The 25,766-nt window shown below is 37.6% G+C and overlaps 2 protein-coding genes across 2 annotated transcripts; one reads left to right on the forward strand and one right to left on the reverse strand.

Annotated features, from left to right (window-relative positions):
- Positions 1-206: 206 nt before the first annotated feature.
- On the reverse strand, positions 207-12,166 carry cnot6a (CCR4-NOT transcription complex, subunit 6a). The gene is made up of 12 exons (XM_043221829.1): positions 12,081-12,166; positions 10,521-10,642; positions 8,786-8,972; positions 8,066-8,151; positions 7,413-7,514; positions 7,063-7,131; positions 5,349-5,506; positions 5,035-5,189; positions 4,777-4,931; positions 3,470-3,703; positions 3,189-3,391; positions 207-3,061 (listed from the first exon to the last, which is right to left on the reverse strand). Exons 2-12 carry the CDS (start codon positions 10,630-10,632, stop codon positions 2,849-2,851), a joined length of 1,674 nt encoding a protein of 557 aa, XP_043077764.1. The 5' UTR covers positions 10,633-10,642; positions 12,081-12,166; the 3' UTR covers positions 207-2,848.
- Positions 12,167-21,637: 9,471 nt separating this feature from the next.
- On the forward strand, positions 21,638-25,494 carry adra2db (adrenergic, alpha-2D-, receptor b). The gene has a single exon (XM_043220905.1). The coding sequence runs from the start codon at positions 21,834-21,836 to the stop codon at positions 23,211-23,213; it is 1,380 nt and encodes a 459-aa protein (XP_043076840.1). The 5' UTR covers positions 21,638-21,833; the 3' UTR covers positions 23,214-25,494.
- Positions 25,495-25,766: the final 272 nt, after the last annotated feature.

Below are 25,766 nucleotides of genomic sequence, written 5' to 3' on the forward strand. Positions count from 1 at the left end.
TGCTAATATAAAAAGATGTCATCTCATCTACCCTTAACCTTCTCTTCTGGAGATCAATAGCAAGAAAACGCCTACAAAAAAAGTAGGAAAAACAGGAGAGGAGAAAAAACAAAAACAAGAGTAGTGTCTGCTATGCTTACCACAACCCAAACATTTGTACACTTTAAAACTAACTGGCTTTTAAACAAGATGAAATGCCACAAAGCTCAGGGTCAAAGTTGAAATTGTTTGGTGACAAATGACAGCTCTTTATTTCTCTGTGAGACTGATTTCATTGACGTATTTTTTTTTCTCAAAAGTATTGTGAAGGTTAGCAACAATATAAATCTATAATTCAGTGTGCCAACATTTTTACAAAAAATTTGGTTTTGAGTATTACAAAACAAAAGCAAAATGAAAATGACAAACTATTAGATATAATACACACATCAACACAATTCATGTCAAAGAAAGGAAACGTGATACATTATTTATTCACACTTTACAAAAAATCTTTTTACTACAACACTATCAGCAATCCAATATAACCAGACAAGTTGCTTTCAATTAAAAACAACCAGAAGAAAAACAAAACTGACTGAGATAATGTGAGGAATAAAAAGGGACACCAAAAGGGGAACTATAAGAAGGTCCTCCCCAGTTCATCTATTTACTCTTGCTTAATAAAAGTCATTAAAATTGACCTCTGCCTCATGGCAAAAGTATGTTTTCATTTTTTTTTTTTTTAAAAAGCAATGAGTAGCTGCACCAGTGATCTACAATAAGTGCTTGTCAATCCATTCGATTTTTAAAACAAGACAAACTCAAAAAGGAAGGGGGAAAAAAAAAGAAAACAAATTGGCTTCGCGATCACGCGGCAATAAACAACAATGCCACCGTAGACGAAGTTAAAAATCAGACCGCGCTGCACTAACGGTACTCTGGCCTTGCGTTTAGAGCAGAAAACAGACAAAAATCACCATGTGTGTTTTCATCAGGTCAGAGAACAGGCTTTACAGTAGTAAATCCAGCTTTACACTTGGCCTTGTGGCAGAATGCATAAGATGGCACGACACGAGGAGATAACCATGATCTACCAGGAAGTGAAATACAGGAGATCCAAACAAGGAGATATACACAAGCAAAATATACGGTTAAAGAGAATTGCCTGAGTCGAGAGGGAGGAAGTGGCAGTAAATAGAGAATTAAAAAGGGGAGGTGGAAAAAAAAAAAAAAAACCTACAGGAGAACAACAGGATTTCTCCAAATCACGAGCGCAGATCGGCACAGCAGAAACACTCACATTACTCGACTTCGTAGACACCCAAAAAGATCAGAAGTATAAGATATTCGATAGAGCACAAAAACAAAAAAGAAAAACAGAAATGAGGATATTGTATCAGGATGGTGAGGATGTACAGAGATTGAGGCTGTTCAGGTGTTCACTGATAGCACTGGCAGTGCGCTTAGAGAAACCAATCAGTGAGGCACAATGTCATATGTTCTTGAATATCAAAGTGAGTAACAGGAACACAACACCAGATATCTGCCTCAGAGGAATTATACATCAGATAACAAAAAAAAAAAAAAAAAAAGTGCACTAGGTAAAAACGGGAACCTGGACAAGTGCAACTTTACACAGCAAAAACCTGAAAAAAAAATTATTTTACACACGCTGGTCTTTTGAATGCTCATTAAGATGAACATCTAAAATGGATAGAAATTTAGCTTTCATTTACAATACAATCATTTTTCATCCAAATCTAAGTGTACGTACAAAAAAAAAAAAAAAAATGCAGTAGATCAGGACTTGTTGCTTGTGTACAATCATATAGAGGGGAAAAAAAAAAAAAATTTGGAGTCTTGGCTGGGCGAGGCATCTAATTTGTCCATCTCTGCGTGGGATGTGCTTGTCTTTGCCTGTTCTAGCATTATTTTCTGCCAAACTTCCTCAGGTGCAAAGGCTACTGGCATACTCTAATACAAAGCCATTCCAGATGATTTCTGTTCACTGACACCCTTTATTCAGCCGTACGGGGCAGATCAGCAGGCACCTCCGCTCAAGGAGAGGGCTCTATGGCACATGAAGCTATAGATAACTCCATAAGTCTGCCATTTTGGCTCTTGAAATGTTGCTTTCTTAAAAGCATGAATAAAAAAGGTGCATTTGCACTGGCATCCAATAGATTTAATTACGCAACGGACAAGGCCCGCTAGGTGGTGATGGCGGGCCGTGTAAACCTGTCACCGGTGTACAGCTAGAGCATCCGTGGAGAGGCCTCAGCACCACTGAGTGCAAATGTAAGAGTTCGGCCAGCTCTCTTTACATGTTAAAAGCCCTTCTTAAAGGGTTGCTCCTGGAGATCGAACTCTCTGACCTAAGCTGGTGAAATTCTTTTTTTAAATCAAATTCAGCTGCTTGCTCTAAACTGGCCTCACAGCAGCATGATCCAAATTACGCATCTCATGATAACTTGTTCGATTTGGACTCCCTGCATGAGTTTCAAAAATATTGCCATTTAGATATTTATAAAAAAAAAAGCTTTTTTTCCTGTCTTTAGGTAAAACTTACATGATCACTCAGGGCCCTTAGGGTTTCAAGGAAAAAAACAACAACAAAAAAACAGAACGTTAATTGTGCCCAGAAATGAAAAGGTGGAAAAGAAAAAAAAAAAAAAGGAGGGTGGGAGGTGGTAAAGATAAGACTGACATTAGCGTCTGCTTCAGTTAAAATCCATGGGAATAAAAGTTTGCCATACCCATCTCCTCTTAAGGGATTCAGATTTATACACAACAGCCCTTGCGTCATTCTCTCTTCCCTGCGAGAGAGAAAGGCAGGGCATGGAGCTCCTCCTGCTGGCTCGGAGAACTACCTGCGACCAGGCAGATGAATGCCGTTGACAACAGGCAGATAGGGCAGGAGCAGCTCCAGTTGTGCAAACAGGGAGAAGTGATCAGAAGGGATATGGGGATGGGGGCAGCCAGTGACATTGTTCTCGAGGAGCCAGTGGGGGTCTAAGGGACCCAGCACACCCAGCACATTAAGCAAAGGTTGAGAGTAGAAGATGTAGTCAATGATGCCCTGGGGAGAAAAACAACATTACAATTGTGAAATTGATGGCTTGACACCAAGACAAAATATACTACAAACACACACACATACATATATATATAAATATATATGTGGATAATAAAATACTAAGGCAAACCTTAAAGTCAAATGTGTAGTTGGTGTAAGGCATCAGGCCGTTCTCGTAGGCACTCTTCAGCTTGAAGCCGTGCGTGATCCTGGTACTGGAGGTGCCGTTCTTGCCATTGCAGTTGAAGTTGGTCAAGCTGTCAATATATCGCAGCTCTTTGAAGTCCTTGTGGGTGCTGTCCACACCACCTGTGCTCAGGTACTCCACCACACCTGCGCAGGCACAAAAATTCTCAATAAAATCAAGAATAAAAAAATCAAATCTCTTAACATTGTTTCAGGCATACGTACCCGACTCAGGTAGAGAGTTGAGGTCAGCGCACAGGACGAGAGGGATGGCATTAGGTTCTCCTGAGACGGAGGAAAGCTTGAGACTGCGAGTGGCTTTGTCCACAATGTTCTTCACTTCGGACAGAAACATCATGGTCTGGACAAGCTTAACATCCGAGTACTCTGGGTCCCAGTGCATATGAGCATTGGCCACGAGGAGGAGCTGTTTCTCGATGCCATGCAGAGGCTTTCCGGCTATAGAAAAGGGAGGCACCGATTAGATATTGCTTTGTGAATGAAACCCATCATTTAAAAACTACTGCCTTGAGTTGAGCAGCTCATTTTGTAATGAATGAACTTTACAGTTTCTAAACTGAACCAACACTGATCTGACTGGAGCTGAAGAATGACACGATTGTTTTGCTGCAGCTATTTTATAGCATTTTGGATTTGCCTAGTTATTTGAGTTACATTACTGGTTCTGTTACTTTCCTGTTTAACACTGAAGCTAAATGAATTAATCTCCACTATAAAAAAAAAAACAAAAAAAAAACACTACTATTAAAGTGTGACTACCATCGAGACACTATTACATTAGTGCTAGTGCATCTTATTTTCTTTTCAGGTAATATATTTAAATTTGCTGTTATGGTAAACGTCTATGGTTTTCATTTTTACTTAAATTTTTATTTAGTTTACCTTGAAACTAGTTTTAATTTAGTACAGTGGCAACTTGTTGAAAGTTTAATATATTTTATTTTCATTAATGTTCTTTATATAAAGACAAATTTGTTTTAATAAAAAAGGTACAGAACTGTGACATTTACTTGCAATTCTAAAGAGGTTTTTTTGTTTATTTAAATATTAAATATGAACAGAGTGAGCATTAAAATGACAAAAGAATCTAAATGCTGAAATAGAAAAAAAAAAGTGCATGTATAGCTAGAAAATTAATCTAGTCTTTAAATATAATTGGCTGATCCTCATTTAAAGCTTTTGTATAACTCCATAAACGTGGCCAAGGGTTTTTATGAAAGCAAATGCTGTAACACCTAAAAAAAAAAAAATGTAAAATAAGACTTTACTTCTAAACGAGTCCATTACAAACATTAATCTGACTAGTTTTAAACACCACATGTACAAGACATTTTTGTTTGTGCGAAGCAGACCGATTGATTCATTGTATTGCAATGTTTGGGATTAATTTAAAGTGTCAATACTTTTTGGTAATAGTGATATCTAAACATCTGTAGGAAAATTTTCAGATTTAGTCAAACTAGGACTAACATCTACCTAGAGCAAAAATAAAGGGGGAGAAGAAAACAGACCAGACTGCTCCATAATCTCTTTCCGCAGCTCTAGTAAGACAGCGACTCCGATGTTGTCCTTCGTCATCACCCTGTTCAACATGGCCTCTGACCCTTCTGAATTTGCCATAGCCAGCTGGTTGAACTCCACTGTGTGTTTCTGCACCAGACTGAACCTGCTCAACAGAAACAGCGAGGTCAGGACTACAGGCAAACACAACATGCTAGAACTGTTGTTCAAACTACTAAATTCAAGACTTATGCTTATGACGGACTCACTTCTCTGTTTTATAGAAGATTGCGCAGCCATCCACATGTTTGCGGTCAGATTCAGACATGGTCCTGGCTCGGGACTTAGGACTGAAGAATCCTTCGTAACCTTGTTCCTTCAGTTCCACCAGGAAATAGTTGTAGTACTGCTCCGTTTCCACTTCCTATTGGACACAACAGTAGAATTTATGACTCCGTATAAATGACCTAACTGAACAGTTTGATACACCGTCTGATTCTGCAATGAAAAGGAGTTCATCCAAAGTTAGGAATACCTTGAAAGAACAGTTCTACATCTCGAGTCATGTGAAAGGCTGACAAACCTGTAAGCTGATAATATCCGCACTGCAGTTGAGAATCTCCTGCATGATGGATTTCTTCCTGTAGTCCCAATTGAGGGCCCAAGAGGGACAGTAGCCATAGAGCTGACGCGTGGCGTACTTGTCACACAGCACATTGTAGCACATTACAGAGAAAAGTGCTGGGAAATGTAGAGAGAGGAAGAAAGACTTCAGTGAGGTTGAAAGAAATAGATATAAAGATGCTGTGATACTCTTTATTTTATTAGTACTACTATAATTTCTTATGTGTCTTAAGTATCATGAAACCCTGTTTGCAGCACTGACCTCACCTGAAAAAGACTACAGAAATGGGCATTTAAAAAAAAATTAAAAAATATGGTCAAGTGGGAATGCTTTATCAGCTCCTTTATTAGAGTGTATTTTATCTGATGAAGATAAGTGCACACACACTGTGCTGATTCAAGAGCATGAAAACGAAAATATTGCTGCAGTCCAGATATGGGTGCACACACTGGTGTAGCAATGTGCTAAACCCAAGACCATGGTTAAACTCGCTGCAGTATTCTTACGCGTGCACCATGTTGCATATTGAAATATTGTTAGGGTCATGTTCACTGAGGTGAACTGACAGCATGGAAGCCCTTTCATGAGATTTTAATTCTCAGCTGTAAGACGAACTCATGCATAATACAGCACATTGACTGGATCACAAGACTTCATTCTCATGAATACTGAGAAAAGCTCAAAAACATATCCAAGTCACTTTTTGTGACTATGATATAACTTTGCTTTTTGAATTGAAAGAACATAAAATGCAAAAAAAAAAAATATACATATACATTATTATTATTAACAACAACCACTTTTACCTCAATAATAGACATGAGTGCTATCATTTTCACAGATGTGCAACCTGTTCATATACATTAACATCAAATATATTTTAGGGGTATGACACTAAAAGGAATTCATTCATAATGTCAATCCTCACTACCAAAAAAAAAAAAAAAAAAAAAAAAAAATCACTAAAAAAAGTAAAAATTAACTTCTCAAAGTAGTAGCAGAAAAAAAAAAGAAAAATGCAAATAAGATGAATTTAGTTTTAAAATATTGTTACAGAGCTCATCAAACTGTAGCCAGCATATATGTTCTGAAAGATCTTTCTTATTTTTATTATATTTATTCATTAACTTAATGGAAGTGCAGAAAAGGAGAATAATTCCAAAGGGCTGTTCACTCAGTCATGCTTTTTGTTTTTTAGCTTGAAGGGTTACGCCACACCAAAGTGAAAATTTTGGCACACCCTGTAAAAGCTTTGTTCATGTTTAAAATATAATTTAAACCTAAAGTCAACAAATCTGTGGGGAGCAGTTTGTTTCCAGGTAAAGTGATTGTGCCTGCAGTGATTTTCATGGCTTCATAACATGGTTGAACCACTGATGGCACAGGGACTATTGACAAATGTCTTTCATACTGGGAGAAATAATTTTCAGAACTCCCGACTTTGTCTAATTAAATCTCAGGCAAATAAAATCTTTTTTGGTCTAATGAAATTGTACAAAATCTTAAAAATCACCTATTAATTAAATAATGTTGCATTACTGTCTCATGAAGTAAAACCACCTCTAAGCTTTCTTGCATGGTATTACTAAAATAGACGCCTCTAAATTGCTGCACAAGGGTAGTAGTGCAGTGATGGCCTGTGTAACAATGAACTGAAGTGAAAGTGCCTCACCTGCTGGCCGTGTTCTGTCGTGCTCCTGCAGTGGTATCCATGAGCGAGGTGGTGGCTGTTCAATAGGTACTGTAGTAAAAATAAAAATGATACACTCAGTGAGTGAACCTTTCAGTAAAAAGTGAACAGTGACTCAATGGAAATGGTCTGACCGCCGCATTGCCATGCAAGAACATAGCAATTATCTCCACAGTAATTCAGAGAGAATCAAAAGAAAATGTTCAATCAGACAACAATGCCATGACTCATTTCATTGCATGAAATTAATCTGTTCTACAGAGCATGCACAAGAATAGAAGCTTTACAGTGCTTGCCACACAAGCGGGGCAGCTGTACAAGGGCTTACTCACCACGTTTGGTGCCTGCGAGATTGTCCAGCAGGTAGTTGAGGAGCCGACGTGTCCCATCAGGCTCTTGGTAGAGGTTCAAGATTTCTTGTGCAAGTGGGTTTCCTACAGGACACAACCAAACATGAGATGTGGCACGTCACAAAAACATGTGTAACTAGTAACCAGTTCAGAGATGACTTGCAAAATTACATTTACTTCTGAATTTTTCCAGAAAAATGCCATCACTAATCCTAACACCACTTGGATTGAAAGAGGGAAAAAACTAAAAAAAAAAATATGATTTGCATAAGTTTTTCAATGCTGTGAAAAAAAAATTGAAAAGCCAGCACTACAATTCCTGTCTAAAAGTGACATTGTTGCATCTGTAGAATGAGCCACATATTTCTAAAATTAAAAAGAACAGGTATTAAATGCAAACGACAAAATATCAACAATTAATTAGGCCCACATGGAATCCACATCTGGAAAAGCTCTGCACCCTTCACATATTTACCAATTAGATTATGATTTTCTTGGTACTAATAATAGTAGTACATTCTGGTTAGATTATAACCTTTTACTATTTCTAAAACAGCACAGAAAAAGCAGAGTCTTCTAAAAAGTCCATCAGGGCCTGCAAAACTAAACATATGGGTTATAAAAGGAAGTAGTACCTTTCAAACCCAACGTTTGTAACTGAAAGAGTTTTCCAAGCTCAAAAGGCAGAACTCGTAACTGGTTGTTATTTAAAAGCAGTTCCCTGTGAAACAGACAAAAAAAAAATTTGCAAGCCATGAAAACAGTTGTAATCATACAGCAATAAACAAAAACATACAGGAATCAAAGTTTGCATGAAAACCCAAATACTATAAAAACTGAACGTCCTCTACTAGCCTTTGAGCTGCCACACTGCACAAAACCTATTGTAGTCTGGTGCATTTCAGTAGTTGGATGAAATCCCAGCCACTTTCAAAGATACCTAATACAGTAGCATTTCAGTTGCTCTCAGAACATGATTTACAACCATCCCAAGCAGCAGTAATCACACTACAAGAGAAGTGGCAACATATTTCAACCTGTGACAAATTAAATTGATTCAGAGCAAACCACTGCGTCACCCACATATAAGAATGGTGGTGTTATCAGAGCACAGCCCCTGGAGGCAAACATCACCTCTGAAGAATATAGGACCTAATTAAAGCCTGGAGGCTTAACGACTCGAAAAAAAGCAAGCATAGGGTTTATATATTAAAAAAAGAAAAAAAGAAAAACTGCACGCTACCACAATAGTGTCATCCGTGTGCCTTAAAATCAAATCTTAATGCTGGTTTCATTGTCTATTTTCAAGCCGTGCAATTTACAGCGGCAAATAAACAGGAAAATAAGCTTCTCACCTGAGATTAACCAAGTTGCCTAGCTCAGAGGGCAGGCTCCTGATCTTGTTGGACGAGAGGTCCAGGTACACCAAGTTTTGTAGTTTGGCAATGTCGGGCGGGATTCGTGAAAGCGAGTTATCACTGATATGAAGAGCAGTGAGGTGGGTAAGAGACCATAATGCTGTACTTAAACTCCTCACTTTTCCTGCAAAAAAGAAAAGCAGCATGAACATTAAGTTAACATTATAACTTGATATCAACATGAAAGAGCATTAACAAATTTGATGTATTGATGCATTTTCTTGTTAAACAAAAGGAAAAAAAACTAATCAAAAAGGCAATACTGGAGAAAATAAACATCCCAAATTAAATCTTTTTAAACTGCAGGGATGCAACTAATGATTATTTCATTGACTGATATATATTTCACATCCTGCCTAAAGTATAAGCTGAAGGCTATAAAAACAACAGTTAATGCATCCTGGTAGGCTCTGCTACAGATTACATGCAAAAAGCTAAATCGCCTCTCTCATGGCCTCCCGGGACAGAAAAGTGTCCACCCGATGCGCACTTCAGAATCCGAGCTGAAGCAGTAGGACAACCAGGGATTTCTCATCTACTCTTATGAATACTGAGGTTTCGAATGTACTACTTTCGTTACGTACCATTTTCTCCTACTCTGTAGTAAGTAGGCAAAATAAAAAGCACACAGATTTACCTTTTGACCACCATTTAAAAAGTAAACTACTAAATGGAGAAAGAAAAAACTTCTGTGACGTTTCAGACTCAATCACTGTGGATAACCTTTATGAAAAACGAAAATATTTGCAGGATTTAACACTTACAGATAAGGATGCAACCACAAAAAGTTGAGAAAACATCTCCAAACATTAAAAAGCACAATATAAAGCAACTGCCTTGCACACTTTTACTGCAACAGCTTAGTCTTGCTCCTCTCAGTTCTGTCTATTTAAATGTGTTATATCCTACTGTAAAGCAACACGACCGGTTGATGAGCAGCGCATGCAGATTTGAGTCAATTTAAAAAAAAAAAACCAACTGATCGTTTTTAACATTTAGTTATCGCCATAATACATTGTCATTACAATAAAAAGGGTATTATTGCTGCATTAACTATTGGAAAGGAAAAAAGCAAATAAATTAACACCTGACGACTACAACAGGGTAAACAAGTGCAAAAAGCTCTCTGGTTATTATATAACATTCCAACAATGTCACCTTAGCCAAAACCAAAAGTGGTTAAAGGTGGAGCAAGTTACTACACTGATTAATTAGCACTAACATGATCCATTGGAATAACGAGCACTGAAAGTCATGACGAAACAATCAACAACACAGCTTTTGTTCCATATTGTGCCAAACATCTGAGTATAATGGGGGGAAAAAAATGCAGGACACTTGTTTCATGTTCTGCTATTGTTTGGATTCTGAGATGCGGGCATCAAGCTCAAAAGTGGAGGCAGGCGAACATGATCTTATGGGTGTGTTAAACCCGACTAAATGATTTGAGAACTCCTTTATACAATCACCAGAAAGAAGTCTGGCATTTTCACTGGAATTTCCAGTTACGTGTTGTTTTCATTAAAAAACAATAAGGTTTATAAAAAAAAAAAAAAAAAAAAGCAAAGCATGGATTAATTGCTCAAAATCAAATCTATAATTTATGTCACACAATCTGAGTGCATTTTGAGTTCACTAATATATTGACCCCCCTTGAGACCCCAATAATTACCAACAATCTCCAGCTCTGCCCAATATGACTTCTTCCCATTGGCCGCCTCCTCACTGGACATTATAGTGTACATCCGCCTTGGGTCTGGCGGGTCATATTTTTCCTTGGGCATCCCTGTAATACTGAAACAAACAACAAAATCACTTTCACTACAACACCGGAAACGTACAGCACATGCACTTCATACACACGAAGTGGTTTTGTGTGACAGGAAGCAGACTGGGTGCAACTGCGCAAAGAACAGGTGGGATACCCAGCAAAAGACGACACCGAAAACCCTCAGAAAGCGCAAGGGAGCAGGAGTGGGAACGCACTCAAAAGCAATTCCAGGATCAATAGCTGAGGGGATTTTTCCATTACGCGTATGACAAATAGATGCTCGAGCGCAGCTCAACGTCAACGCGCTTCTCAAATTTACATAAAGCTGCTTTCAATTAAAGCGAACCGTAAAAGTTTTATACCGCACAAGACTAATTCGCACTCGACAAAATGGAAAGGCTAAGATGACAACTTGTGGTAAAGTTTCATAAACTAGCGGTAGCAAACTTCTAGCGTTCTCGAGCAGCTGGCATTTTAGGCAAAGGGCGACTCTATAGAACCGAATTTCATTACACTTAAGTTGTTAGTCATGTCGCAAACAGAAAGTCGGTTCATATCGCTAATCCCAAGAAATAAAGGTGCAGCTGACGTCCTTGCTAACCGCACTCCAAATAAACACGGTGGCAGTATATTTCCATTACATAACTACAGTGTTAATCACTAACTAATCAGTAAACCAACGGGCCAGATGCGGTTCATTTTTTGAATTTCATCATCGCTGTGCAACGGAACCCAAACAAAAACACCACCACCTCGTGTTTATTTCCCAGAGCCACGTTACAGAGCTAGGACTGCTAGCCGTGCGAGTCAAATTCACAGATAAAACGACAACCTGCGAGGAGTCTTAATGAGTCAATTAAGAACAGTAATTAGGAAATGAATTGGCTTTAGATCGTAATATGTACTTGCCACAGATTTGCTGTCTAACTGCTTAAGTGAATTAGTTTGATCGGACCCCCTACAATGTAAGCGTTAACCGTTTGCTTGAGGAAACCTTTCTAGATATCCTTGGATGTACTTTGCAAGTTCATTTGTGCGATGTGAAACGCCTGGAACAATCAGAAGTAATCCGCGAAGTTTTAAAACGGTAATAAATAAAGAAGCCTGTGGTAGTAACTATGTAGCTTCCCTACGGACACAGTAGGTTGCTTACATAACCAACAACATAGATCTTAACATTCAAAATCGCTTGGTCGCTAAATTCAATCCATCATAGATTTTAAAGCGCCCACGCACGCAGCTGAAACAAATTTAAGGATACCAGTCTTATCGACCCATCATTTCCTCTATGTTCAGATTGAGCAAATTAGCTCATGGGCTAACTAGCTAACATGCGATTATACATTTACAAAACTAGACCAACACAAAAAGCACAGCAAAGCAATGTGAAAGAAAATCCATCCCGTTGATCGCATACCACTACATACATTTAGAAATGCCTCAAACACGTTTTAGCTTTACCTGTAAGCTCATACCAGTTCACAAAGACGAGTGCGCGTTTCCTTTGTTTCTGATCCGCTGCTCTTTCTCACTGAAGGCAAACAAGCATCATGGCGGCTGTGAGAGTTTCAAGGCGCGATAAGAAGCGCCCCCCTCATTGGCTGCTCCTGAAACGAGCGCTCTGATTGGTCCGCCATGCGCTCGACGCCTCCACACTGTTTACGCCAGCGAGGCAGGCCAAAAATGGGAGTCACAAAAATAGGTCAATTTTGCGGATGTTGACGAGTGGAGTAAAACAAAGATGCAAATTTTAACAAACGCGCTGTAGATCATTACATAATGATAACAATAACGACAAATGCTAAATTGCATTAAAGAAAGACGCGGAAGGCGTGTTTTCGTTGTAAATGCCATACAATTAGAAATGAAGTTATATGGTGACTGATATAGACAGACTTTTTTTGATTCAAAAGTTTCTTTAAGCTTGAAAATCAGACGATGTACAAAATACGTGAATCATATGATTTTTATTACTTAAATTAGGCCAATCTGTCAAAACTGTAATTTCAGTTTGGTCTCGATATATACAAGCAGTCTTTAAATAATGAAATTTGTCCCGAGAAAATAAAATGAAATATTTTATAATTATTTATAATTATAAATGCGTTTATGAGTTGAAGTGCATTTGACTGACCACTGGATGGCATCATACAGCTTTACATTAACACATCTGGGCTATATTCAAAACTGCTATTTCCATAGCCTACTGTATAGACTGTATACGGCATATTTTCTATTCTTTTCTAATTTTAAATAGCTGAATAAAATATATGCTGCATTGTTGTCACACGGCCTCGTGCTGTTTCTTTAATTCAGTGAGTGGCTCTTAGTTAGCCATGTTTTGTGTGCAAGTCTCTTGACATTTTGCAGATAATGAGTAAAGAACACATTTTTAAAAACCTTGGCCAATATTATTTAATTCTCCACACTTGATAAAGATTAATCTGGCATTGTAGGGTTAATCTGGCATTGTATGGTTCAATATTTCACACATTAAACCACTGGTGAGTGGATCCAAACTCGTCTACACCCTGCATGGCATGGAGGTGAGTACATTTTCAGGACATTTTCTTTTTGTTATTGTTTATTAAACGTCTGTGTAAGTAGTTCATCCAGCTATACAGAACATTTACATAACTTAGTTATCTTTAGACTCATAATAGTAAATTTACAGTTTATTTTTATGATGTTTCTCAAGCTGCGAAGCTGTCATATTGGATTGTTTTCATATTTTCATAAATCATAATCGCAACAGATGCTGAGAGAAAGAGACGGAGAAAAAAAAACATCTTAAGTGGATGTATTTAGAATTACTTCTTTCATAAACCACAAGCAAACAAACAACAATTCAATAAAAATGACATGTTGATAATAAAAATTACTACATGTACTACAACCCAAGTAGGAACACAAAGAATTATGCCAGACAAATTATTTTGTGGATTATCAAAGCCTACCTGACTGATAAAAACTGATGAAAATAATATATAGGATAGGTGCTAATGAAGTTACATAATATCTAACCCAATTCACTGCTTACATGTAAGGAATACAGCCTTTTTCAATAAGCTGTGCTTGAAATGTGGGATGTAAAGATTTGGTGACAACACTGAAACTGTCAAGCAATAATCCTGCTAAAGCACAAACACACTCCCACCCGCTAAGGGCTAAATATAGTTTCATCCCTGACATCTTCCACATCATGATACATGTAACCAGGGTTAAACCTTTCCTGATAGAACATCAATAGGTCTGAAAGCTTGAGGTCAGGCTGCGGCCTTGAAGATACCTTGATATGATACATACCTTTTGTTTAGAGAAATCAAATTTAGGATAACAAAAAACGTGCAAAACAAAATGAATATGCAAGCATAACCATGATGTTTTGATACGTTTGAGTAAATACTCCATCAATAAATCAAACATTCTGAGCTTAAAGTCTTTACAGAAGATTTTTTCTTTTTTTTGTCTGCAAGACTCCACATCTTAAACCCCATAACCCCAGCTCCTTTGTCTTGCTAATATATGTGTACATATATTATCTACACATTTTATTCAAAGTCTAAATAAGGGAAAAAAATATACACAAAAAAAACATAGTCATTATAAATGTTAAAAACATGATAAAACAATTCTAAGAAAAGTTTTTTGGTGAGTTTTATATAACAAAAAGTTCAACAAACGCAGTCTGAAGTTGGAATTGATCTGACAATACAAGCTCTGCATTTAATTTTCTATTGTATATTTTACCAAGCCCCAACTATTACAGTTCCGTAATTCAAAACAAATCAGAGATGTAAACACTTCTTCATCATCCACATGTGCTTAATTGAATCCACATCATCCAATTAGCACCTACATAAATTCCAAAGCCTCATTTTAAGCAGCATCCTCATTTAGCAGCGTGCGCATTGAAATCTGACAGATGCTTTTGCCACATTCACTTATCTGAGCATTGCAAGGGTTGCGCTTGTCAAACGTTCTATCATCTCGTGTTTCTCAATCATCTCGCTCCCACTTCCGCTGACTGTGCAGATGTGTGCCAGAAAGCTCTCCAATGCAGTGACTTAACGCTTTGAACTGTAAGATTCATTTAAATGACTATGATTGAGACATCCCTGCCAAAAGCTATTGAATGGCTTTCAAAAGCATGCGAGTGTCAGCATTATTAGCGCTTTCAAGAAATCGAACGCCTCGGGTTATATAAATCAAACACTTGATAATTATCTCAGCACAGTAGGAAAGGAGTTTGGTAATGTCATCATTTCCCATCTCTAATGAGTAAGAACTGAAGGTCAGGGGAAAAAGGAAAGGTTGAAATAGAAGGAAATCTTTCATCATGCGCTTGCAGTGATGCTCACAGTATGGCTTGTAGTCTTCTGACCATATCATTTTTCGTATTCACTTTTGATTCATATTCATTGGACAATGAGGTGTAATTGAGTAATAAAGAGGACTTCTTTAAACACACTTGACAACTTCAAAAAGAGTCTCATGTTGGCTTTGTGTGACTATGTCTATTGTGGCTGTTCTGTACTCAACAAACAGTGCCATACAAAGAGTACAGTAAACAGAATAAAGCAAACAAACTGATTAATTATCGTTTGCTACGACTCTCCTTGTATGAAATGAAGAGGATTAAGCATCTCTTGTTTATAATTGGCTTATTGAAATCCGAAGACACATTCTCTAAGGTGAAAATCCCTAATGTCTCTAATCTCTTTCATCCATTGTTTTGATGAAATGATACACAAGTGACTTTTTGTATTGAACGTCGCTAGCCAGTAAATCACCTATGTACATTTTTTTATTCATTGTTACTGACTCTCTGAAATACTGATTGGTCTAACTGGTTCTGATTAGTGAATTCCAAAGGGATGGTGATAGTAAAAAATTGTGAGGACAATCAAAAACCTCAAAATGATCCTAATCTAACACGTGTGGACCACAATCAGTAATCAGCCTAATTACCAAAAACAGGGGGAGTGTGTATGTATATATATATATATATATATATATATATATATATATATATATATATATATATATATATATATATATATATATATACACAGCAGACCTACCTCTGTTTCTCAACAATTTTTCAGCATCCCTCCATCACCCCATCTCTACTCTTTATGTTTGGGCAAATCATTTCCGAGCTCAGAGCCCTCTCCGAGACAGCACACCAAATACGCATAAACCTTTACTCTGCATGTTATCTTTAAGTTCGAATTTGTGAATAATATTTCAAACCAGATATTTATTCATTTATTTATTAAGATGAAAACAATAATACAACAATATTTTGTCATTTTTAACAATTATTTAGCGCTGAGAAACAATTGAGTTTTTGTGAACATAATGTGTATACCATGTAGACTTCACTTGGATGTGATTAATTAAGATTAATCTTTGCCCAGCGCTAATGTTACCACGATGACACTGAGAATTTTGTTTGCTCAAGTAAATATGAGAGATCAGGTTTTGTTTTCTTTTTACCTTCTCTCAGTTTCTCTTTTAAAACAAAGAAACTGGATGTGCAAGTCAGATGCGAACAAAGAAACCGCCTGTGGAACTGAATCATGAGCAGAGAGGACTCTGGGGGAACCTTTCGAGCTGCATGGGAATTTGTCACAGGGGCCGAGTTTTGACCTTTGACATAAAGCTGTCACAGCTCTGATCGTCCAGATTTTCTTTTCTGCATCTCATTTAACAATTCAAGGTAAACAGGGTTGTTTTTTTTTCATTTGTTGTGTCTCCCCGTTCAATTCTCACACTCACACCCCCGCATTCTCACCTCCGGTGAGCACGTCTCTAGCAATAAGAGCAATGTTATAATTACATTTACCTCTTTGCATAACAACGTGAATGGTTAAGTATGTCTACAAGCTATATTGAGGAAAGCAGGTGACATCAGGGCAGAGAAACGGCATGGGTCATTAAATATATTATGTTAGATGTTTACCGTGGAGAATAATGGCTGTTGCTTTTAGCCTTTTCCAGCATCTGTAGGGTCTCATGTCATGTGGAATTGCGGCTGATTAACTGTCTGCTCATGTACTCATGATAGATGTTCTCCTAAAGCTCCACACCTTGAAAAATCCCAACCAAGTCTATCACTCATCTTCTGGACCTTGTCGGGCAAATTGAGCAACGGACTTACACAGACCGGATACCACATTGATACATAGTTGATTAAACATGGGCTAGCTGAGCATTTAATGCATTCTGGGGGTATGACTCCTGACACCACCACATGGCCAAGACTTCAAATCATTGAGTCTGAAAGGACCGATAGCCTTGAGATCAAATAGCCATTACTCACACTTTCACATACCAGCTCACCTTTGAAAATGAGTTGGCTTTTTTCATTAATTGAAATTTAGCGGCCTAAAAAAATTGGTTTATAGTTCATGCCTTAACGTTTAGGAGGTTTTTCCAAACTTTTTCAATGGAAATCTATTCGTGTAGTAATCTAACATGGTCAGGAGTGAAATAGCTCATAGAAACATGAGGTGCACACTTTGAATAATAAATGTTATTCAACATTCATCAATAGCTTCTTTGCATCTGCCTTAATTAGAAGTTTTAATCACCCCATTTTTTTTTACTTCCAGAGATAAACACCCACACACACATACACTATGCAATTATTAGGCCTTTAATTCTAGTAAATATAGAAAGTGGTGTGGTGATTCATTGACTATAGCTGAAAAAGCACATTTAAAATGTCAGCTAATAATACCTCTGTAATCAATGTAAACCTAAATAATCTTTTTATTTACTTATTTATTTTAGCAAACATATTTGAGATTTATAGATATTTGCCTTGACACGGACACAAAAATAAAGGCCACGATCAGTCTCAACAGCACTTCAAGGGATGACAATTAATGCAAATGAACAACTAAATCATGGTTTGATTCATATTTGATTTTCTTCATCACCCTTTGAAGCTTTAAATAAGGAGCCTCATTAGTTGAAGGTCAAAAACCAAACAAGGTTGGAACGGAAACCAGTTCAAGGCAGTGTTTTGTGAAACCATGTATTGGGTCTATTTTCCTCCAGCCGTGTGTGCCGACTGCGTCATAGAAAGCTACAGCTGTGATGCTGGTAAACCCACCAAGTCATTACACACACTGAGGGAGTTCAGTATCCCCGAGTTCATAAGCCATCACGACCCGCTGACCGTGGGGATATTCCACGGAAAACTCTGTGTTCTCCTGCATGGTTACAAACGTGTGAGCCATGCAAAGAGCATGAAACGTGCACAGTTCCCACACATCAGAAAGCAGCGGGACAGACACGTCTGTTAAACTGAGATATAGGTGCAAACACTAACTCCTGTGAACAAAGCAACCAAATGAGATCAACAGATCCCAGTGCAATCCACTCATTAAACTGTGAGCTTTGTGTTTATTTCTGATTATGCAAGCACAAAGTATATTGTAAGCTTGGATAATATTGACCTTTTCCCTGAATTACAATTAAGGGGGCTCAAATGAATTTGTAATTGCATCAATCAGCACTTTGAAGCCAGAGTTTTGCCCTTAAAGAGCTATAATGAGAGAACAGTTGATTACCCAGCAAACACCTAGAGTGAGTACATCGCTCACATTAGTAATAATGAATCCACAGCATCATACGGTGCCTTTCTCAAGGCAATATTTTAGGGCAGCATAGGTTACAAAACTGCATCTTAATTATACATGTTCTTAAAGGGACAATCCATCCAGATACGAAAGTTTTGTTTTCTCATCTTTGTGATGTCCTAAATAGCTTTATTTCTTCTGTGTAGCATAAAAAAAGAAATGTGAGAAAGTTTTAAAGAAATGTTTTGTGTGTGTGTGTGTCTGCACCAACTTAGTGATGACAGAATTTTCTTTTTTTCCCCTTTAACCCTAAAACTGCTTTATCCAAATTTTCCAAGACCCATAAATTAAAACTTACATACAATCCACTGCATGCGTTGTGTCATCGGATCGATAGTTGACTATTTACATTTTTACAGATTTTTCTAAAGTAAAGACATTTATATTGTTATTATTTAAAGATGCTAAAAGGACTGACTCAGCTTAGGTTTATTCGATTATATATATTTTTTCCAAATTTAGCAACACAGGCCTTTGGGAAATGTTTATCTGTAAATCTCTGAATCATTGTATTACGTGACATTATATATGTTGTGCTCCCCCAAAAAAGCTAATGAGCCTTAATATAAACATTTATATAAACATGCCATCTTTTAAAATCTTTGGTCATGGTTTATGGTGTTAAGACACCTATAGACCCAAAGGCATTGTGAAATATTCAGTGATAAAATAACAATAAAATAGTAATAAAAAAAGAAATGATCCCTAGGTGGTATAAAAGCGAGAAAAAGGTTGACTAGACGATGTAATTAGTAGCTGTTGTGCACGATTAGCTTGGCAACTTAATTGAAATCAATGCTGTTTGTATATGTACCACATCAGAAAGCACTTTTCTCCATCAGTTGAACTGTTTTGGAACAGAGATTTGGTGTTATTTTCAATAACATGCACATAAACGAAAAAACGGTTGTTCTCAAACTGTTTCCTTTTCCTCAGAAAGTTGCAAGTTGAGTTAAACTTTCGGGTTACATTATTTACCATTTGCATTTAGAATGCATAGACTTACAGAACCTCCTCTGGGGAAGAAAACACACTGTCTTCGTCAGCTCCTCAATGCAATACTTCGAAAGCTTTCTCACTGAAAACATCTGACCTGAAAATAAAGTGGTGCCCAAAGCTGTGCGATGACAATGAAAAGCTGGGATTCAAAAATAAATTGAAATCTTGAAATGCACAAAATATTTGTGTGACCTGAAAAATGTATGTGTGACATGAAATGAAGAAATATTTAGGATTCGGCTCCATTTCCTGGCCACAAATTAGGGTGTAGTTAGTCGATCAGTTGCGCAAAATTGTGTTATAGGAAATGAATGCAAATTATGCATAATCATATAACACAATAGCACTTCCTATTTTAATCAGCCAGGTTTATGCGATTTAACAATTCAGCACCATGCTCTGCACACATTTTTGACACTATACCAAAAGTCATTATGCCTCAGTGCTGACTTAATTTCACATTATTCAACATCACAAGTCATTAAGGGTCAATATCTTTGTTGGAAACGTGTAACTTAAAGGTCAGCAGTTAACCGAGCCAATGAATTCTGCTTTTAAACTCAGATTATATAGTATATACGAGGTATACACTTGCTGTTATACACTTTAATTTTTCATTTTATTTCGATTCTTAAGAGCAAACGTTCAGAGGTATTAATTTGCTATTATCAGCTATGGTCATCTCTACACCGCTTTGAATGATTATATTCACTAGAATTACAGGCCTGATAATTGCATAGCAAGTTAACAATCTCTTCTCTAAAAATAAATGAGGATATTGGATGCTAAAGCATATGGGGCAAAATTAAGCACTCAGATTACCCTAAAGCACAAGCATGTGGCATAATATAGCAATGTATCACTTCACACTGGGAATTGCATTAGTGACTAATTGACTTCAGCTGGAACTGTCACAAAATTACATGTTGTGAAAAATGCTAGTAATTATAACAGAAAATTAATGGATTTTCCAAAAAAAAAAAAAAAAAAAAAAAAAAAAAGATAATTGGTAAACTGTAGGTTACATTATTATGTACATTATTATCCATGTATGGTAAAGAAAAAAAAAAAAAAAAAAAAAAAAAATTATAATAAATACATTTTTTTTTTTTTAAGACAACGTGTGTAATTTAATATAAAACATTGTAAAATAGAATTAAATAACTGGATTAATTTATAACTGTATGATGTATACTGTTTCATTTATTATGTTGTATCAGCTGTTTGGACTCTTATGCCGACGGCACCCATTCACTGCAAGAAGAACCACTGGTGAGTGATATAATGGGGAAATGTCTCAGAATTTGTCTCTAATGAAGAGAAGTCTTATTGGGTAAACTATTCCTTTTTAAGTTCTAACCACTGGTAAAAAAAGAAATTTCTGCAAAATGATATTACGTTCCTTTTTTTTGACAATTTGAAACACTGAGTAGCGCGAAAAGTACATTCAGTTTTATCCAAAACAAATTAAAATGAATCTGGCAATGCTTATTGTTGTTTATTGTACATTTTTATTTGGCAGTTAAGAAACTAAATGTCCGGTGAGTGGCTCTGGAAGGTTAATGTTAATCCAACTTGCGATTTTAGCTTGCTGTTTGACAAGTTTTTGTTCTGTATCACGGGTCTCAAACACACAATAGTCTACCAGCTGAACTAATTAGCAAGCTTACTACTTTAGAAAATCCATACATATTAAGCCGGTTGGGAGATGCAAACATGTAAACGTATTAGTTCATAAATCTTGCATTACGATAAAAGTGTTGTGAAGTCATAACAAAGTAATGCAAAGAACCAGCAAGAATAGTAAGTTATTGGTTTTATGTATTATCAGTTATGTGCATTAAACACAAACATTATAAATGTTGTTACTGGCAATGATAAGATGCCAGTCGTGGTTAAAATGAGAATCTAGAATCTAATGATCGCGTTAGACTAGTTAAATTAGATTACTTCTTGTTATCAATAATGAAAGCAATAACAAAAAAAAAACATATTTAATACACATATGAAATACAACATTTGTAATATTTTAGTAATGTTCAGAGTAATGTTCAACCACAGCTACCAGTTCCTTACCATGAACTCTAATTATAAACAGCATTATGCAATTCTTAACAGATTGGTAATGGAATGAAGCTTTGATTTATACGTGCCATGCACATTCATGACTTATTAATTAAAGTTATAATAACATGCGACTACCTATAGATTGCACAGTGCTTTATTTTTAATTAATCACACTTCGAGAGCTTGTGTAGTTTTGACAGCACAGGCAGTCCACCCCCGTCTCGTAAAGAGAGAGAGAGAGGAGAGAGAGAGAAGGAGAGAAACGGGCACAAACACTCCCATATTTGTTCAACGCGACAAGCTGGAGCGCACCGAAGAATCGAGCTCAACGCCAGGCATTCCCTGCCGCCTGTCTCCGCGTGTGCTTCTATAGGAAACAAAACATGTCTTGGCTCTGTGTGGTCCACCACTGCCCCACCAAAACGGCAGCTGAAATTGGCGAAAGATATTCAAAGCATCAGGGAGTTTTAAAAGTTAGAACACCATCTTTGGTATGATACGTTTGGCGTGGAGTGTATGGCGGATCGCGCAGGGCTTGAGATTGGATGCTACAAGTTTGAAATCAAAGCGCGTTTTGGATGAAAATACACCTGGAAATGGGGAATCAGCACCAGAGGTATCCAGAATGGATTTAACTACTGTCACAATCCCGTCGTTGAACTCATCCGCGGATACTAATGACACAAGCGCGCCGAGACCCCCGCCGCATTCGCAGTACGCGGCGGTGCTCATCGTTCTCGTGGTTACCGTGATCATCTTGGTGACCATTGTGGGGAACGTATTAGTGGTGGTGGCCGTTTTCACCAGCCGCGCGCTGCGTGCGCCACAGAATCTCTTTCTGGTTTCTTTGGCGTCTGCTGATATTTTGGTGGCCACTTTGGTTATTCCATTCTCCCTAGCCAACGAAGTGATGGGCTACTGGTACTTCGGAAGCACCTGGTGTGCCTTCTACCTGGCTTTGGACGTGCTCTTCTGCACGTCATCCATAGTGCACCTTTGCGCCATAAGTTTGGACCGCTACTGGTCTGTCACCAAAGCGGTCAGTTACAATCTAAAGAGAACCCCGCGGAGAATAAAGTTCATGATCACGGTGGTGTGGGTCATATCGGCCGTGATTTCCTTCCCACCGCTTCTCATGACCAAACACGACGAGCTGGAGTGCTTGCTGAACAACGAGACCTGGTACATCCTCTCCTCCTGCATGGTGTCTTTTTTTGCGCCTGGTCTCATCATGATTTTAGTGTACTGCAAGATCTACAGGGTGGCAAAGCAGCGCGCGTCCACCGTGTTTGTGGCTAAGAACGGGATGGAGCGACAACCTTCGCAATCCGAGACCTGCTTCGTGCGTAAAGGCAAGTCAGAGATGGAGAGCCCCAGCAGCCACAGCTCAGGCAGCAGAGAGCGCAAAGGCGAACTCGACGACATAGATCTGGAGGAGAGCAGCGTCTCCAACAGACAGAGAAACTCGCGCTTCGCCAAGAGCAGGAAGGTGGAAGGGGCACAAGCGTGCCCAAAGCAAAATGGACGGCTGTCGTGGGCATGCAGCCGCGCTTCGGAGCTCGATCAGGAACCGAAGGCGCGTCAGCTGTCGTTGTCCAAGTCTAAACTGGCACAGATGCGAGAGAAGCGCTTCACTTTTGTGCTGGCAGTGGTTATGGGGGTGTTCGTGCTCTGCTGGTTTCCTTTTTTCTTCACGTACAGCCTTCATGCCATATGCCGAGAAAGTTGCACAATACCGGATTCTCTATTCAATCTCTTTTTCTGGATTGGTTACTGCAACAGCTCCGTGAACCCCATCATTTATACCATTTTCAATAGAGACTTTAGAAAAGCTTTCAAGAAGATAATGTGCCAGCATTCTACGCGCACGTAAATGCACGCGCATATGTATATGGGTCAATGACGAATAAAGAGGGGGGATCTGTTCAAAAGAATACACTGTAAAAAGTGGTAACCTGCAAATGTTACAGTTAAGTGCTATTTCTGCCTGATCTTACCATTAAATTTAGTTTTCTTGGTGTAACCTAATGTGTGACCTTGGACCACATAACCAGTCTTAATTAGCATGGGTAGCCTGTATTTGTAACACTAGCCAAACATACGCTGTACGTGTCAAAATTATTTATTTTCTTTCATGCCAAAAATCATTAGGATATTAGGATCCGGTCCGATCGATTTTGTATGGTTTGATACAGGTGATTTTCTCAATATTTATTTATTTATTTATTTTTTGCACCCCAGGATTCCAGTTTTTCAAATAGTTGTATCTCAGCCAAATATTGTCCTGTGCTTACCAACCTTACATCAATGAAAAGCTTATTTATTCAGCTTTCAGATGTTTTCGGATTATATCCAGATAATTTCAGATGACGTGAACTGACCCTTGTGACTGGTTTTGCGGTCCTGGATCACTGTTTATCAGTTTAGGTGTTACCATGTGAAGCACATTTTTGCCTTGTATTTCTGTGTATAACATATACACATCTGCCTTAAAAATGCAAAGTGCTGTAACCATTAAATAAAAGATGCTATTTTATCTTGCATGTTGAATAAATGCAGATAAATTAGCAAAAAAACAAAACAAAACAAAAAAACATGAATATCATGTTTTCTTAGACTGACCTCATTTGACCCAAACAAATCATGCTGACACACAGTAATAAGAGTTTTATGGGTTTTCTGTCACATGAAAACAAAATGTCTTTCTTCGTGTTGGTTACACCACAATGACTTTGATATGATTTGCTTAAAATAACCGCTTCCATGCTTGTTTTTGTAGTGAAAGTTATACTTATTTATTTATGTTTTTTTTTTAACAATCTCCAGCAGGTTACCCCTTTGGCATTTTTTTTTTTGTTTCTTTGAATTTTTCCCAGATGAATGTGACTTCTAATTAAAATATGAACAACATTTTATCATAGTACAGGTGGTGAGGTAGGAATTGCATTTTTGAATAATTTAATGGATCCTGACAAAAACGTCAGTATCATTCAAATCACTGACCCATATATAATGTATGCGTGTGCATGTAAACATCTTGTTTACCTGTGTACGAGTTTGTCTGTGTGCTCTGTATATAGTCTTATGGGATCTCTCGTGCTTGTGCACATAGTTTGGACTGTAGTGTCGATTTTAACTTAAATTACATAATACAGTATTTTTATTTCCTCAGAGAAACGTGGGCAGGTTACCTGGTCGAATGTGAAATCTCCTTCGAAAACTACACGTGAAGCGGCAGTCTACTTTAATTATGCGGTATTTATAGGAGCACTTGCTCAAAATACTTCAAAACTGGATGAAAACAGCTTAGATATGACGGACTCTTTCATTAAATTGCTTCAGTGTACAAAGACATTCTCCTGAAAAATTTGCATAAAGTTTTTGATCTGACCGGTTGTGAAATTATGAAATAAAGATTTAACTGTTAGCATCTCGGAATAATTCAGAATCAGTTACCCGAAAGAAAAATTGCAAGTGTTAGCTCATTAGAAGCACATGTTTTTTGGTCTTGTGACGACGCCGCAGACCTGAATCCTTGCCGCTGTCCTCGGTGCTGATGAGCTTCAAAGGCCTGCAAAGAAAACCTGGAGGCTTTAAGCACATGCAATATTCTTTTTTTCCCTACCCCCCAATATAATAATGTTAAATTAACTAGATCAGTCAAAGCCTGCATAAGACGGCACGAATAACTAGGTTTAAATTCTAAATTTGATTACACTCATTTAAATGTCATTTATATGTTAATGCCACTGTAATTATATAATAAAATGTCCATAGCATCTCAGCTGAACTGAAAGGTTCTACAGAGTAACTTATTCGTGTTATCTTTTAAAATCATAGGTGATATGATAGATCACATTCTGTCGGCTGGTAAGTCTTAGCCAAATAAGAATGATTCATGTATTATTTTCGCTTGCTTGTTCTTTTTTGGCGATCAATCAAATCTTTGCTGTGCCAGATTTCGACAGTGTTGTGATGTTACTCACTATAACTCCCCATGATGCTAATAAAACAAATACAGTATTCTGTTTATCACGCACTCATCGACATCTCAACGTCTCATCCCTGTTACACAAACGTCAGGGATTAAACTAAAAGTGAAAACTTTCAGAAAAACAGTTTAACAATAAATAATCAATTTATTAGTCATCTCATCACAGTACGACAGCATTTTAAGGCTGATGTTAGCAACAGTGCTGGACCCCCGTGTTGGAGGATGTGTGAAAATTATGCAAGTGACAAACGGATCCCGTTGTGTTTTGTTTTCGGTTATCTGATGCATACTGTGTATGATTATGAAACGACACTTGTTCAAGTTCAGGGGCCACATTGCGCATTCGGCTCCATTTTTTTACGGACGTACTGCACAAACAGAACAGGGGGTGCCTCACTGCTTCAGGGAGGCCCCCTATTCAGTAATTCTGCC

Source organism: Puntigrus tetrazona, chromosome 21 (assembly GCF_018831695.1).
Source record: "Puntigrus tetrazona isolate hp1 chromosome 21, ASM1883169v1, whole genome shotgun sequence".
Taxonomy (NCBI): domain Eukaryota; kingdom Metazoa; phylum Chordata; class Actinopteri; order Cypriniformes; family Cyprinidae; genus Puntigrus; species Puntigrus tetrazona.